At 34.9% G+C, this 16347-nt stretch overlaps 1 protein-coding gene across 10 annotated transcripts in view; it reads right to left on the bottom strand.

The window, feature by feature from the left end:
* FNDC3A (fibronectin type III domain containing 3A) overlaps positions 1-16347 on the bottom strand; it is a 241822-nt gene that overhangs the window by 2747 nt on the left and 222728 nt on the right. For all 10 annotated transcript variants that reach the window (XM_055542133.1, XM_055542130.1, XM_055542135.1 and 7 more), the window contains 11 exons: positions 14625-14763; positions 14037-14105; positions 13134-13252; positions 11659-11764; positions 11396-11571; positions 9956-10069; positions 9107-9256; positions 8728-9011; positions 8415-8627; positions 5942-6108; positions 4640-4767 (listed from right to left, as the gene is read on the bottom strand). In XM_055542133.1, the coding sequence (XP_055398108.1) occupies positions 4640-4767; positions 5942-6108; positions 8415-8627; positions 8728-9011; positions 9107-9256; positions 9956-10069; positions 11396-11571; positions 11659-11764; positions 13134-13252; positions 14037-14105; positions 14625-14763 (1665 nt within the window). The remainder of the gene's footprint in view (positions 1-4639; positions 4768-5941; positions 6109-8414; positions 8628-8727; positions 9012-9106; positions 9257-9955; positions 10070-11395; positions 11572-11658; positions 11765-13133; positions 13253-14036; positions 14106-14624; positions 14764-16347) is intronic.

Here is a 16347-nt window from a genome sequence, read left to right as displayed (position 1 = left end):
TCTGCCCTCACAGAGCTTACAGACCAGCTGAGAGGGAAGCTGTGCCCCCGGAGTAGCTAAAGAATAAGCACAGTCAGTCCACAGCATTTCTCTGGTTTCACCAGATGTAAGAAGTCAAACTTGTGTGAAACCATTCCATGAAAAGAAGAAGTGTCTGATCTTCCTCTCCCATGGTATCTTTGTAAAACTGGTTTTCTGTAATGTTTCAAACAGATGTGATGAATGAAACAATAAATGAAAAAGGAGAGCTCCCTACAGGTGTCTGTGGCAAATCATTTTATAAACTTTAAAGTGAGAGACCACTTAGAACCAAAGAATTAGATCTTAAAACCCAAATCCTCTGCTCAATCCTCCAGAAGGGCAATAAGAAGAATGGAATTCCACAGATTTTCAAGGCAGAGTGCCAGTGGCTGCAGGGACTGGGCTCCGAGCTCTGCTCTACCCCTGCACACGCCGTGATGGTGTGACAGCAGTCATCCTGAATTACGAGAATGAGGTCAACAACATGTTACGGCACCGTGCCCAGCATATAGCGAGTGCTCAATATACGGAAGCTCTCACCTCCACTACTGAATCCCTTCACTCATTCTCTAAATGAAAAGACCAAGACTCAGTGGTTTCCCAGTTGAGATTCCCCAGCTAGTTGGTGGGTTACAAGTAAGGTCAAGCAATTTTAGCTGCCTTGTTTGTATCTGTGTTATAAATCTAAATTTTTACATACTGGTTTGCTCCCAAAGGAGCAAGGTACGATCTTTCCCTCAATTTTGTGTCTCTAGCATATAATAGGTACTTATTAATAAAAGGCCACTATATTAGTACTGACTATGTATATATCAAATGTATATTGGTAGATACTGAAAAGATATATAAATGAATTTTTATTGAAAAATGAATCTTTAAAAAATGCTGAATATGCCTTAGTCCTAAAGATGCAGATGAGCATTTCAGGGAGTGGGAACATAGAAATGATTTATGTCTCAGTGATGGTAAAAGGATGAAGTTAAGTAAATCAGAACACTGTATTAGAAAGCAGTGTGAAACAATATACATACAGTGGGTCAATTTAGTAAAAGTTAAAAAATATGTATTTGTCCTATAGGTACAGTGAATGATACTCATTTTTGCCTTTGAAGTTTTCTTTACTTTCCATTTGTCTCCAAATGATCATGGTAAAATGATTTGGGAAAAAGCCTCAACAAATGGCATGAGGGTGACAGGTGAGGCGATTTGACACCGGGAAGAGGACCATGTTAATACACTAACTGGAAACTTAGGGCCACCTTACTGTGTGTATTTAAACAGTGTTTAAGGAATCCTGATCATAAGGTTGAGTGAGGGATTGAGGGAATTGGGCATGACGGGGGCTCTTGGTGATAAAAGCACAAGGTTTCAAGTGAAAGTGTTAGTTTTTCAGTTGTGTCTGACTCTCTGCGACCCCATGGACTGTAACCCGCCAGGCTCCTCTGCCCATAGAATTCTCCAGGCGAGAATACTGGAGTGGGCAGCCATTCCCTTGTCCAGGGGATCTTCCCGACCCAGGAATTGAACCAGGGTCTCCTGCATTGCGGGCAGATTCTGTACCACCTATCAGGAAGTGTTTATGGATACCAAAGTGTTTATGATAGTGATAAATTAGGAGGAAGCTGGAGAGAAGAGACTGGGAAGGAAGATGATAAGATCATTTTGTTTTAGATGTCGGGAAGATGTCTGAACAGGGAGACATCCTATAGGTAACTGTAGATACAGGACTTCGCTGAATGTGAATAAGCAAGAGTTCCCCGTGGCAGGCAAGGAACACTGAGAGAAACTATGTCCCTGATGACTGCATTAAGCTCCTGGATCAACCTGTCTACCTACAGGGTTCTCTCTAAGAGAATTTATACTTTATACGCCAATTTGAATTAATTTTCCTGGTACTTGTAACATTAATGAGCTTGGACACAAGAACTGTCTCAGGTATAGACTCCCAAATGGGAATTATCTACTTTGAAGGTGGTTCTACTGTCCCCCAATATTTTTACTTCACCCTGTTATACCACTTGAAATGCTGCTTTGGTTAAAAAGCACTTACTTTAAAAAATGTATACACTGCTAGGAGGATCAAAGAGCCAGCAGACACTTGACTTTTGATATGAATTTTCCCAAGCAAAAAGTTTTTCTCCTAATGCCCATAAGGTCACTTATACTGTGGAGATGCGAGTTACAATGTATGTGAGGGAGGAAGGCAAGAGTCAGGGCAAGAGTGTAATTTTAGAGAACTAGGCCAAGCCTTGGTGAGGTGCTACCGAGTGGGAAGTCTGGTCAAAGCCAATGACTGATCAAACAGGGCAGAAAAGGAAGAAGATAAACAACTCTAAGTGCGGTCTAGGGTCAGAAGTACTAGTTGCTGCCACGCTGATTTGCTTTCAGATCCCTCAAACCAGCAACATTACAGGTTAAATAGGTTTTTATAGGCTCGCCTAGAAAGTCAACCGCCAACTTTTAAAAAAATAATCCCCTTCTTAAAAACATCAACAGTTCCTACTGCTGTAGAATAAAGACCCACCAAGACCTGGCCTCCTCCACTCCACACTCCATTCTTGAGCCTTATTCAACTCACACTTGAGAGGTAACCAGCCCCCTCAAGAGTCCCTTCAGTGATAATCCTTTTGGAAAACATTCTAAAGTCCGGGGGTGGGGGGCGGGGAAATAATTCCTTTTTATAAAGTCATGTTTTATCTTTATTATGACCTTTTATTTGTTTGCTTACACAAAATGTCAATTATAGTATTTCTGCTTGCTTGCTAATGTGTAATAAATGGAAAATAAGAACAGTAATATTAATAATGTATTTCTTCATATGTAGTATTTCTACAAGAAATACAAGAAATTTCCTCAATTTCTTCATATGTAGTATTTAATACATGTGTGTTGAAGATCAAGTAAATTTTAAGTAAAATACTAAATTCCATGAATGAGATCAAACTCTTAAAAAATGACCTTCAAACTTTTGGAATTTGTCAGTAAATTATAAAATTATATAAGCATTTAAAAGATTTAGATGAGCATATGCACATGCATATATATGATGAAGTTCTAAGGAAATCAGTTTTACAGTATGCTTACAATCTAAAGAGTGTTGATGGGGATAATTTAGCTTTTAAATTAGAATTAGCACTGCTGTTTCATGTAGTGATGTGTTCACATACTACTCAATATGGGATCCCTATTTCCTTTAAACATGTAGTGCAATTACATTTTCTTTAGTATTAATTTGATTTCTTCCTTGGAAGGAAACCTGCTTATCTGTAAATTATATTCAAATCCAATTATCATGTCAATTTGCAGATGACTTAATAAAGAAAACAACCACATTCCAAATTTAATCTGACCCTTTGGGGCCTTCTGTAATTCTGGTTAAGAAATTATGCTTCCATATTTAGCAAAACTTGAAAGGAAAAAATTATACCTATATTGAGAAGTAATCTATTATTAATAATTATAACAGCACAAGAGTGAAATAAAATAGATGAATGACTGGTTTTTCTCCTGGGAAAAGAAAATACAAGGTAAGATACTAAATTAAAAACAACCCAGTTTAAAAGCCCTCAAAAATCACGAAGTTTGACAGCAAAAAGGGAGAAGCAGATGAAATGCCTAAAAGAAATAAGGCCTTTGAGCTGCATAAAGACTTCTTTTCTAAGTATAATGAACACTGACAGCTCCTCACTTCATCGGCTGTTCACTCTCTACCAGGAATCCGTCTTTGAAATTTCTTGGCTGGGAAGGGGATAGTTCCTCTAGGCTTCCATACGGCAACTCTGCACTCTAACTAGGACTATTACCAACACTGTCCAAGCCTCCTCAGTGGTGTCTCTGCATCTGTCCACATCCAATGACCTTGTGTCTGATCATGTGACTATTCTGGTCACAACCCTCCACTGGCTTCTCATTTCACGTGGAGTAAATGCTGAAGGGTGGCCTGTAACACCCCGCATGACCTCCATGCCACTCACAGACCCTCTATGATTAACTCCCTGACCTCATCTATTATTCCTCCCTTTGGTCACACTGCTCCAGCCACAGTGACTTTCTTCTTGTCCATTAAATGTAACAAGCATGCTCCTACCTCAGGGCCTTTGCACCTACTGTTCCTGCTTTTTGGAACACTCTTCTCCCCATATTCACTTCCTTTGAGTCTCTGTTCAAATGTTACCTGCGGTCCTGTATGAAACAGCACTAGCTGTCCCTTGCCCTAGTTCTCCCTACTCCTTTTATCCATTTTTTTTTCTCCATTGTGCTCATCACTATCTAACACTGATACAGTGATGTGTTTATCTGCTTTTAGTATCTCTTTTTTTCTGCTAGAATGTAAGCTGCATGAAGGCAAGGACTTTCTGTTCTGTGCATGTCCTGAGTGACTGGCACAGAGTTCAATAAAGCCTATCAAATGAATGCATACTCTGTTTAAGTACAGCTCACACCTAAAAGATTTTGCATCCTGATATACTGTGTAGTTACTAATCTTTGGAACATAGTAAGCACTGAACAAATGTCTCTGAATTAGGAAGATAAAGGTTAGTCAAATCTTGTACTGAAAACACGTTAAAGTGAAAAATGGTAAAAACATGTATCTACAGAATTATATTTTGACACATACCTGTTTGAACTCTGAATCTTTTCCCACCATAACCTGGAGACTGTAAATAACTGGATCACCTTTCATTGGCTGTAAACACTCCCATGTAATATCACAAATGTGATCATTTACTTTCTCTATTTTGGGGGCTGTAGAGAAGAAATATAAATAAAATCTGCTTGACTTGGTTTTTCACTTGGCACATCACACAGACATTTGTTTTAATCAAAATCAACAGACTTTAAAACCTAGTTATAAACTTGAAGTAAGCATCAGTGAATGTTTGAAATTTGCCGAGAAATGGTCAATGGCTCACTCTTACTATCCTCCAGGCCATGCAATCTATAAGCATTACAATGCAGACTGATTAAAAGATCTGTCAAGAGAAGTACTGTTTTCACTGAGCTAAAGAGCTAGTGGTAGTTCTACAACATCTTTTATGGTACTTCAAAGAGCATAACTAGAACATGAAATTTTATAATTTAAGAAATTTCCTAAGAGAATGAGTTGAAAAACACCCCCAAATTCTTGACCACACATATGACTACCTCACTCAGTACCAGGGTAGAAGGTGTTAAAACCAGCATTCTTCTTAAGGTTAAGAGACAACTAAACCAGATGAAGGAACAGAAAAATAACTTCGTGAAATCCATCAACATTATTAGAAGGCGTATTATGGGTCCGGTTAACAGATGGTGCATTCAAGTATACGATCCAGGACGCTGTACTAGAAGTGTTTGTGATTTGTCCTCAGAGGGAAAGGAATTTTAGTTTTTTCTTGGCTAAATGCACAAAGTACAATACTTGTCAGGGTCATTTTAAAATAAGAACTCTGCTGAAATTAATCTTAAATATATAATACATGCACAAATGTGTGAATGTGTATGTAAATTTGACTTAAAAATTCAAATTAACTGAGTATTAGGTTTTGCTAAACAGATGACCTCTCCCCCTGAAATCCGAATGAAACAGCAATGACTCAAAACAACAAGAATTGTGTTTTTTTTAAAATAGTAATAGTGAAAATGGTAAATGGACCTATTAGAAAACCAGCCTATCTATTCAATTTAGTACTTTTATGTTTATTTAAAAGATGAGTGACAAAAAACAGCAGTGTCTGATTATCAATATGCCAGATAAAATAGCTTTTATTATTAAGTGAAGCTCCCAGTAAGTAAGCTTGTCTAGCTCATTTCCTTTTTATAATTTAAATGTTAGACACATACTAGATGATAAATTTTAATTGTACAAAAAGTACATTATGAAAGAACATTTAAAATTAATTTACTATTAAAGAAAGTAACTTGAGGATGGAGAACTTACCTTTCAGGGCAGCTGGGACAGATTTTGGAGTAGTGAAAATATATTCTTGGGAAAGAGGACCTTCCCCTGCTTCATTACAAGCTTGAATACAGAATTTATAGGACGTCGACTCGTTAAGTCTTTGTACTTTGTATGTATGACATGGACCTCTGTATAAGGATACAAACCTAAAATGGAAATGACTTATGAAAAATAAACCTTGACTACCTTATGAAAAATGTTTAAAAACCACTGAAAAAGAACAGTTCAGACATTATTTAGCAGCAATAAGTTACTCCTAGAATTTAACGCCACAGTGTTTTGTCACTCAATAAATCCTTATTTTTCATCAGATGAAAAATCACAGAATTAGTTAATTTCCCAATTTGCCATAGTTTCCTGAAAATTTATTGCAAAATTTCATATCCAATCACAATAACTGTTTCTTTTTAGGCTTCTGGTATCGCTTTGCTTCTGACTGCTGTTTTTTAATGTATACATCTTAAAAGATACTCAGAACATCACAATTTTCATTATCAATTATTTCTAACTAGAGTTATAGGCATACAGTTTGTCACATAAAAAAGGTAATTCCCTTTCCTAGGCATAATTTTAATTGATTTAGTGAGGTTTTCTTAATATTTACCCAATAGTATGAGATAATATTGTATATAATTTCCCATAAATTATCCACTTGAACTGTTCAATGCAAAGTTTAGTGTCATATATGACATACATATGCTGAATGTTCTCCAAAATTTTAATTGGCTGTTTTAAAAATTTTTGGAAATTGAGGAATGAGTTCTACATTAGAACTTATGTAGTTCTAATAGTCTGAAAATTGTAGTTAGTTTAAAATGAAGGAATACTTAATGATCGTTAGTAACACTGTTTCCAAGAAGTAGTAATTGGATAAGCCTTGCCTTTTGAATCTCCATTTTTTTTTTTTTTTTTTTTTTTAAACTGAGAGGATTAAAAAACCAGTGGCAAAGCCACTGTTGTAAAAAGCTGAACCACGATAAAAAACCTGTGGTCAGGGAACAGATGAGGTAGCATTCTGACACGATCCCACAACAAATGTGAAGAGTTGTGAAAAATCAAAGGAAAGTAACTAAAGATATTAAATTGATCTATGAAACTTATGTGGTAAATTTACAATATCATAAAACACTTTAATTTCTTTATTTTCCACGAAGACCATAAAGCCATACCCCACACCCTGCAACAGTTCTTTAGATGCCAGCTAAACATTAATCATGCTTAAAGTTCTACAATATAGAATAATATCTACAATAATATCTACAATATAGACTAATATCATCTATACTTCATAGAATCTTTGTTCTATTATTTTTCAACCAAATACCAATTAAATCTGTTTCTAGTAAATCTTGCACAACCCTAAATATAAATTAATTAATTCACCTAACAATAACAACATATATTAAAGATAAATAGCTATACCAAAAATGTGCAGCAAGGCAAAAATCTTCCTTCCAGATATAAGGTTACAAAGAGTACACAAATTCTGCCAGGAGCAAAAGCTAACATTCAGAGAGGCACAGATTTCAGGAAATAAATGATCAATACTATTTGCTCTGTGTAATGCTCTTATGATTGATACAGGATGTTTAATTCTATACGCTATTTTAAATGCATAATTATTTCTGATAAGGAGTACTGATATACAAGTACCCTGAGTATTCCATTATTGAATATTTGGCTGACATACAAACCCAATGCAAAAAAAACAAAGTAACCTAGGGAAAAATTGTCATTAGTACTCTGAATCTATCAGACATACAAATTTATTTCTAACAAATTGAGTGAAACATAAAAAACAAAAACAAAACAGAATTCTTAAAAGATTAAAGTATCAACTGAGGAAGATATATGGCATTGTTTATTTTGGATTTAATATCAATATACTGCCCCAGATTGGATTTTGAATAATTTACACTAATTACTTTGAATAACACTATAATTCAAATGCATGATTTAGTGGAATAAAACAGCACACATATAATGAGATGGCAAAGGACAGAACAGAGAAGAACCTGAGTAGCCAGGGGACTGGACTATTTATCAGAGGGTCTAAGATCTGATGGTGAGGAAGTGAACTCCTGCATTCACATGGTGTTCACGCCGTGAGAGTGTGGAGGGTGAGACATAACCCTCAAGGATCTCAAAAATCTTATGCTAATCAACTGTTTACTGTAAAAACTACCTCTTGCTGGAAATCAGCATTGATGAACTTATTTTGCAGTAAAGATCGCTCCTTTCACTAGCTTGAAGAGAGTGAATGGGTTAGAGAGCCAAAGAACAGATCCCCTATTTTCTTTCTTCACTTTGTCTTCTGATGTTTCAAAAACGGCATACTTAAAAATTATTTCTTAGGAGAATTGTTTTTGAAAATAATTTATTTCTAGTGTTAAAAAAATTTATATACTTGAGACCTAAGAGACAATATAAAGAAGCAATTAGAAACACCCACCTTCCATTCTTATCCTCCATCTGAAGGTGGTACTGAACCGAATCTGTCGACAATGTCTTTGGGGTTCCTTCTCCCCACTTCAGTTTAAGGTTTTGGTGGCTGAAGGCAACGCATTCCAGACGAGGTGGGTCAGGAGGGAGGGGTTTAGTTTTTAATTTTATCATGTGGCTGAAAGGACCAGCTCCAAGGCTATTCAAGGCTTGAATTCGTATTCTAAGTGCCATGTTAAAAAAAAAAAGGTTTAGTTTATGATTATTCTATTTAAAGTGTCTCTCTGGTCTAGGCAAAAATTAAGATAGTTTTTACTGTGTACCTGTATGTTGTATCTGGCTGCAGATTGTCTAGAATGTAGTTTGTAACCTTTCCCACTGTCAAGGGCTGTTTATCTCCAAAGTCTATGCTGTAGGCAAGAATTTCTGAACCATGATCACAAGGCTTTTCCCAGCTTATTGCAAGGCATGTAGATGGTGAATAATTGGGATTTTCTATATCATCATCACTTATTTCTTGAAGACAAGTCACAATAGCAGGAACTGATGGTGGAGTCATACAGGCTACTACTTCACTAAAAGGGCCTGCACCCACAATGCTCAGAGCCTACAAATTGACAGAGCCCCAAAGTTAAAGACATAATCATGCAAATGCTCACAAAACACAAAACTCTAGAGTGACAAGACCCTGACCACCTTTACCTGGACTCTGCAATAATAGGTGGTTGCTGGTGAAAGTCCTTTTAATTCGTAACTGAGACCGGGCCCGCAGTAACATATCTGCATACTTCCTTCAACTCCTCCCCATTCCAATCGGTATTCAGTGACATCAGTTCCATTACTCAAAGGGACCTTAAAGTTAAGAAAAGGGGATAAAGTCTTTTGTCTTAAGTTCTGATAATGATTACATAGTTTGGGGGCAAAAATGTTATTTACCCAAGCACATAAAAAAGTGAACTGTTTTTGGATTTCTAAAAAAATGTTTAACAGAACATAAACTGTTTAATATTACATTTTTATTCATTAAGGCCACCTGAATTAAAGATCTGTCAAAAAATATAACTGTTTTCAATCAGACACAGAAATATGATTCAATCACTTTAAAGAGTATCTTAAGGTAAATACACTTTAAATAATTCTATTAAGTAATATAAATGTTAAATCATACAAGGATATTTTGTTAAATTTCAAAGGAAACAGAAAATGTAATTATCATTATTGATTACTACTATATGCAGTAAGTATACTGGAGATAATAAACATGAGAGAAATAGTATACACTAATTCCTATGAATGTCTGTTCTGAACATTAAGTGCACCATGGGTAAATATCTCAGTACTGAGATGGGGCACCATCATGAACAAGAATCTAAACACTTGTAAACATATACCTTATTTAAATACTTCAAAGAGAGAAAAGAATTTACTTTTTACCAAGTGGATTTAACTAGGACTTTACTCTTTGTATAATTTATGGAGATGAAATGAATAGTATCTTCATTCTCTTTTTTAATCATTTAAAGCAAATATAAGTGAAGGAAATTACAATACCTCCCAATTCACTTGTGCACAAGTTGCAGATCTGCACGTCACTTGAGGGGGCTTACACTGATCTGGTGGTCCAGGGGCTGTAGTAATATCATGTTTTTCTGAAAATGGCCCAAACTAGAAAAACAAATATTAATCAGTGTTTTCATTTTTCACCTACCAATTGCACAGCTCTCTATAAATATTCACAGATAATTAAATTCATCATCCTTTTCCTTTAAGACTAATTAGTCATAATAAAATTCTCCTAAAAGAAATCACAGAAAGTAAAGATTTAATTAATGATCATGGAAGTAAATATGTGAGGTATTTTAAAGTTTCCTTTACTGTAGTTTCTTCTCTTGCCCCTTATTCTTTAATGAATTGGTTTTTTGTAAGAACGGAGGGGAATTTAGGAATTAGGTCGAATAAAAAGAAGAAATCATGTCAAGAGTGAAGAAATGAATACCAATTAAAAGCACGAGAGATTGCAGGCATAAATTATAACTTAAACTTAAGTAACAGCTTTAATAGGGTATAAAAATGCATTCTGTGAAAATATAGGGAACAAATATTTACTTGAGATGATTCTGACAAGTTATCACAAACCTGAAAACACAGATTAAAGACACTAGTATTAAAGATGCTACCCCGTGTCCTGCAGCCTTGAGGGGCTGCCAAGATCATCAGAGTTTACTAAAGTCTGAAGTAATGGGGAAAGACTTGTCAGTTTAATTTCATGAAATTTTAATTATACCGTAGTTTTAAGAAACACAGTGCTAACTCAAAGTCAGAAGTGACTGGTTGGTCCTCAGAGAACTTTTAATTCAGAGAGATGAGAGATGTCCCAGTTGAGCGGAAAGGGTTTTGGCTCCAGAGTTGGACAGAGTGACTGATGTCTCCCACTTTTTAGTATGTGTGAGTGCTGGGGCAAGGAGTTTAGCTTTCCTGAGCCCCAGCTTCCTCAGCTGTAAAATGGAGATATCACCTATTCTATTTTATGGAGTTCTACAGGTACAGAGATAATTAAAAACAAAAACAAAAAAATACACAAAACCAGAAATGCTTAGAATATAAGTTTTTTCCCTTAGGTAAAAAAAATAAATCACGAGTAGTTGTCAACTGGAAATAAACACTGCGTACAACCAGCCTCAAAACACTTACTTATTTCATCTTATGATCATGTTTCTCCTCTTCTTACTAAGTAAACTCCATTAGTACTGCCTGAAAGGCTCAGCTCAAGGTCAAAGTGTCACATAATAGTAATTGGAGTTTTAAAGTACTGATATTCTATAACTGTTAAGCTATGGTAAATACTGAATTCTCATTTATCAACAGAGGCTTATTAAAAATTATAAAATTTGGAGTCACATGTTGAAAGCAAAATGGTCAAATAATGGGCACATTGACATGTTATATGAAATACCACTGGGATTTATAATTCAGTCAGCTCGGTTTTCCTACCCCCATTTTGTTAGCTGCACGTAGTCTGAAGCTGTAAGTCTTTCCAGGAAGAAGGTTGCTCACTGTACACTCTACTTCAGGACCTTGGTAAACTTCTCTGGGTTCATCTCTTTCTACAGGAGACATTTCCACCCCATAGCAAGAAATGGGTGATCCACCATTGACCAGAGGGGGTCCTAAAGGTGGAAAGATTCACACAGTTAAACAAGAGGAATATATTTAGTACCAACTTAATTATAATTTATTACCAAAATGAAAATTACCCCATCGTAACTGTATTTCTTTTGCTTTGGGTCTACCCTGTAATCTGGGAGGGAGGCATGGGCCAGGAGGCACAGCTGGAGTCTGCACAAGTAAAGATTCAGATACCTGCCAAAACAAAAGCAAAAACAAAACAAAAATGCCCCAAGCCAAATAATCAGACTGCTTTTGTTAAAGGAAAATAAGACAAACACAAAGACTGTACCAATATTTTGCATCTGAGTATCAAAAGAAAAGGAATAAAGTTCTGAATAAAATCAAATCTAATTAAATCATTAAAACACAAATTTTATATAGGCAAGTAAAATAAGGACAAGTATTACGTGCCTACTAGATATAAAGTTACCAGAAAAAAAAAAAAAAAAACCCAACAAAGAACTCTTTTCTTCTTTCCATAATTAAAAAAAAAAAACTTTCCTCATAACCTAATGGACATTATTTCTGGTGTCCAAAGGGATCTACAAATCTCTTCTAAAGAATGTTCTAACATTCTATAAATGCTGTTTGCTGTGTTTTTAGGAGGTTTAGACTATTTTGACCACTTGACTGTATTTTTTCAACCTAAACGCTAATTTAATATTAACAAAAAAAAGTCTTTTCTTTCATCCTAAAAATAATTTAAAAATCAGATAAGTGTTCTCAAGTATTTAGCATCTTTCCAGGTATTTGGTATTACTTTTCATTTCTATGCTACTAAAAAAACTTTTAGTTTTATTTTAAAAGACATTCTCTTAAAAGCACTGACACAAACTCAGTGCTATATTCATTATCTGCACAGTACTAAGGTTTATACTTAACATTTTATAAACAGTAAGGTTCACACTTAAGATTTCATATTAAAGAAAATGAAGCAATTGGATCCAAAGCCTGTTGCATAGGACTTGCAACTCAACTTCACTGTACTCTTATTTTCAACAAAATGCTCCTAATTCATAAAAAAAAATTACTTTCATTGCATTAAATCTCATTTGAAAAAAATAACAATTATGAATGCTCTAAGATACATTATTGGTTGAATTCATTAAAAAATCACTCCTATTAAAAAACATTATACTTTTCCAGAACATTACAAATGTCTCATATATAATCAATGGCACATTTAAGTCCATTTCTGTCTCTAGTAAGAAATAAAATAATTGCCAAACTTTTCTGAAATAAGTGTGTATTTAGAATTTGTGTTTAAATAATGATTTTGTTTCTATTTCTGTTAGGTAGGGTTAATTGAGCATCATCCTAAAATTTATCTTTATAAAATTTTCTGCAATGTTTTTGTATACCTATTTTTTCCAAAGCTAAACAGCAACCAGACAACAGATATTCACAAAAGCTAAATACTACATTAGTCTAGTCTGGTCACTAAAACTTAACCATCTGGGTTATACATTTTATGGATGTACTTCAATATTTGAGGTGGCATCGGATGATTTCATCTCATTTGACCAAACTTGAGAAAAAAAAATCTACACATAAGTATTACCGCACTCTGTCCTCCGTCACTGATGCAGTAAACTCGAAAACGATAGAAACAGCCTGGATTCAGTCGATCACAAAGATGTTCCCTAGTAGCGCCACTGTATATCATATCCCATTTGTTTCCTGTAAGATGGAAGAATCATGCTCCATCAGCGACAAGGTAATTTTTAACATTTTGGTATCAAGGACATGGCAGGTATCCTAGCTTCACTTCACTAAGTAAGCGTTTATGTAATTTGTCAGAAATGATTTAAGCCTGTTTTTTGAGTTTCCTGGAAATGATATAATTTTCTTTATGTGTACAGCTTCCTAGACAAATTTGCATGGCTTTGTTGAAGTGAAATCTCTCTGTAACTCTGTACAGACTCTGACTTAGATCGATAATTTGCTTTTAATTAAACATTTTAAATGTGCTTACTGGCCCAGTAATAACATTATAACACACAAAGAATAGAAAGAACCAATACCATAGGAAGTTTAGTCTTAATTAAAAGACATCTTAATTTTTTGCAAGGAAATAGGCCATTTGATATAAAGATAAAAATGTGTGATTCAAGAATAAAGATCACTAGACAAAGAACTTATTATTAAAACTACTATAAGTTAAATTTTAGAAGATTTTTCTGATACATCTGGGTATAAATCTGAGTGAGCTAACCTTCAGAAGACTTTAGGTATACTAATTGAGCAATGCAAACCAATGAGGAAAAAATAAGAAAATGTAATAATGTAAGTATACAGCAGTCTTACATTTGAGTCACTGTATATCTGGAGATTACAACTTAGAGTGGGTCATAACAGGCAAAATCTTATCTGCTACAAACAAAGGAAAAAAATCAAGAGGAAAGAAAAGACATCATGTAAAATTTAGAACCATGAAGACTAAAGTTTTAATAGTTATTCTTACCGTTAGAACCTTCTGCCATCTCCACTACATATTTATTGATGGCTGCCCCTCCATTGTCTTTTGGTGGGTCTATCCAAACAAGCAAAAGTGGTATTAGGCAGAGTATATACAATTCAAAAAATGACATAAACTCATAATAAACAGAACACCAAACTCAGGATTGCTCTAAAAGAAAGAAGAATCACCTGTAATGACTTTTTAAAAATTAATACCAGCACCTTATTTATTCTTGTTTTTACAGAAGCAGATTCTCAATAAATTTTTGTTTTAAATGAGTAAGTGATTTTAATTTCTCATGAAAACCAGAATGAGCCATGAAAACTTTAGCTATGAATTCAATACTCTTTCATCTCACGCAGGTGGCCCCTGTTCAGAGTTCTACAGGTGACCCCAAGTTCTTCCTCCATCAAACCTGAACTTAGTATGTATGAGTACAATGCTCTCCATAAAGCAGATCATCAAACAGTGAGTCTCACATTTCTCACTGAGCTAACAAATCTACTCAAGTATCTTAAAAATGATCTAAATATTCAAATCATTTAAATCAAATATAAAAGTAATGACATACAAATATGCATAATATCTTACCCCAAGTTATTTTAAAACTATGTGAATGTATCTTTCCTTTAACTGAAGGCTTTACAGGGACTCCGGGTTTATCAGGACAGGTCGTAAACTCGACGACTTCACTTGGACTACTTTTACCTTCTGAGTTATAAGCAATAACCTATGATGAGAACACCAAGACATAATTAATGTCTGATACTTAATGATACTGGCTTAATGAACAAAGTGATGGGAGACAAATAGGGTCAATCAAATGATTTATGTGAGAACTGCTTGTCTGCAAAAGGAACTCAGCACATATGAAGAGAATTCAGGTATAATCCCCTTTCAGTCAGTCCTGAAAATACAAGTGAGTCTAACATTTTGGCACTAAACAAGAGTCATCACTGGAACAAGCTATATAATCTGATCATACTTGGCGAGGCTTGATTTAACTTATTTTTTTAACAGTCTTCAGGGATTTAAAAAAATGTCAGATTCTCTGAATTTCCTCTCTTTAAAAGATAAAGGTTAACTCCTCCTCCTTTTGAATTGTCCTTAATAACTTGCTTCTAACAAAGTGTGTAGCAGAAACGATGATGTATGTAGCTTCCCTATGGAGAAGCCCATGTGGTGAGGTTTTATAATTGTTAACTGAAGCAAAAATGCAATCCAACATCGTAAGAGGAAAACTGGAATAAATGTACATCTTCCTTAGATACTTTGTAAATTGTGTCAATATAAAAACTGTATTTGAAAATTAAAATGACCCAGTGCTATCAGAAGTTTTGAAAATGAAGCTAGTATACAAAATAAGTATTGCAGGCATACTCCTTACTGTCTGAGCCACCAGGGAAGCCCCAAATAAAACATAACAGATATAATTATGCACTACATAAACAAATTTCCTATTATCACTAAAATTTTCTTTCTTAGGTTCTCAAGGAGTAATAAAACTTTTCTTTTTAATAGTGAAAACACTTTACAATGGCTTCTATCATTTATTTGGAATAATGTGTTTAAACAAACAATGGTAGGAAAATTCAAATGTTGAATTTGTCAACTAGTAAGCATCCTGTTACCTTTTTGGGAAAACCCCTGTACGAAAATGAAGGTTGGCTTATATTAAATTGTATGTTAGCTAATTCAAGGCCCTGTCTGCCAAGCAATAGCAATGTGTATCACTGACCAAGTCAAAGATAGACTATATCCTAGAATGGATGCTTGGAAAGATTCAGGATTTCAGAAGAATCCTGAAAATTCTCACAGGAGAATTTTCAAAGCTTGCTATTGCTTCAAGTGAGCAAGAATGATATGTAGAGTCTCCTCTCCAGGCCTCCAATGAGCAAGAATGACATATAGAGTATCTCTACTTTCATAAAATAATTAAGTCTGAAGGCCATCAGATGGGACAATGAGACGAGCACGTGTGCTGGAGGATGGACAAAGGTTGGGCAGAGGCAGCAGCATTCACCCTGCACAAACTCAAGTGCTCTGGATACGACTTTCGGGAAGGCTATGAGGGCAAGAGGGGTTTCATCCAGTAAGTAAAATACCATGAACATAAATAGGGAAGAGTTTCTCACTGATGATGATGGGAGTTAGAAATAAGGAAAGTGAGAAAATTAGAATTAATCTGTGGCACTAGATCAAATGGAGGTATAGGGTGCAAACTCATGATTTTTAAAAACAGATATATATGTAGAAATATGTGTTCCTGCATGTAAAGGGTCTACGTGTGTCTACACACACACACACACAAAAC

The sequence above is a fragment of the Bubalus kerabau genome, chromosome 12 (genome assembly GCF_029407905.1).
Source record: "Bubalus kerabau isolate K-KA32 ecotype Philippines breed swamp buffalo chromosome 12, PCC_UOA_SB_1v2, whole genome shotgun sequence".
Taxonomy (NCBI): Eukaryota; Metazoa; Chordata; class Mammalia; order Artiodactyla; family Bovidae; genus Bubalus; species Bubalus kerabau.
This window is presented reverse-complemented; position numbering and strand designations above follow the sequence as displayed.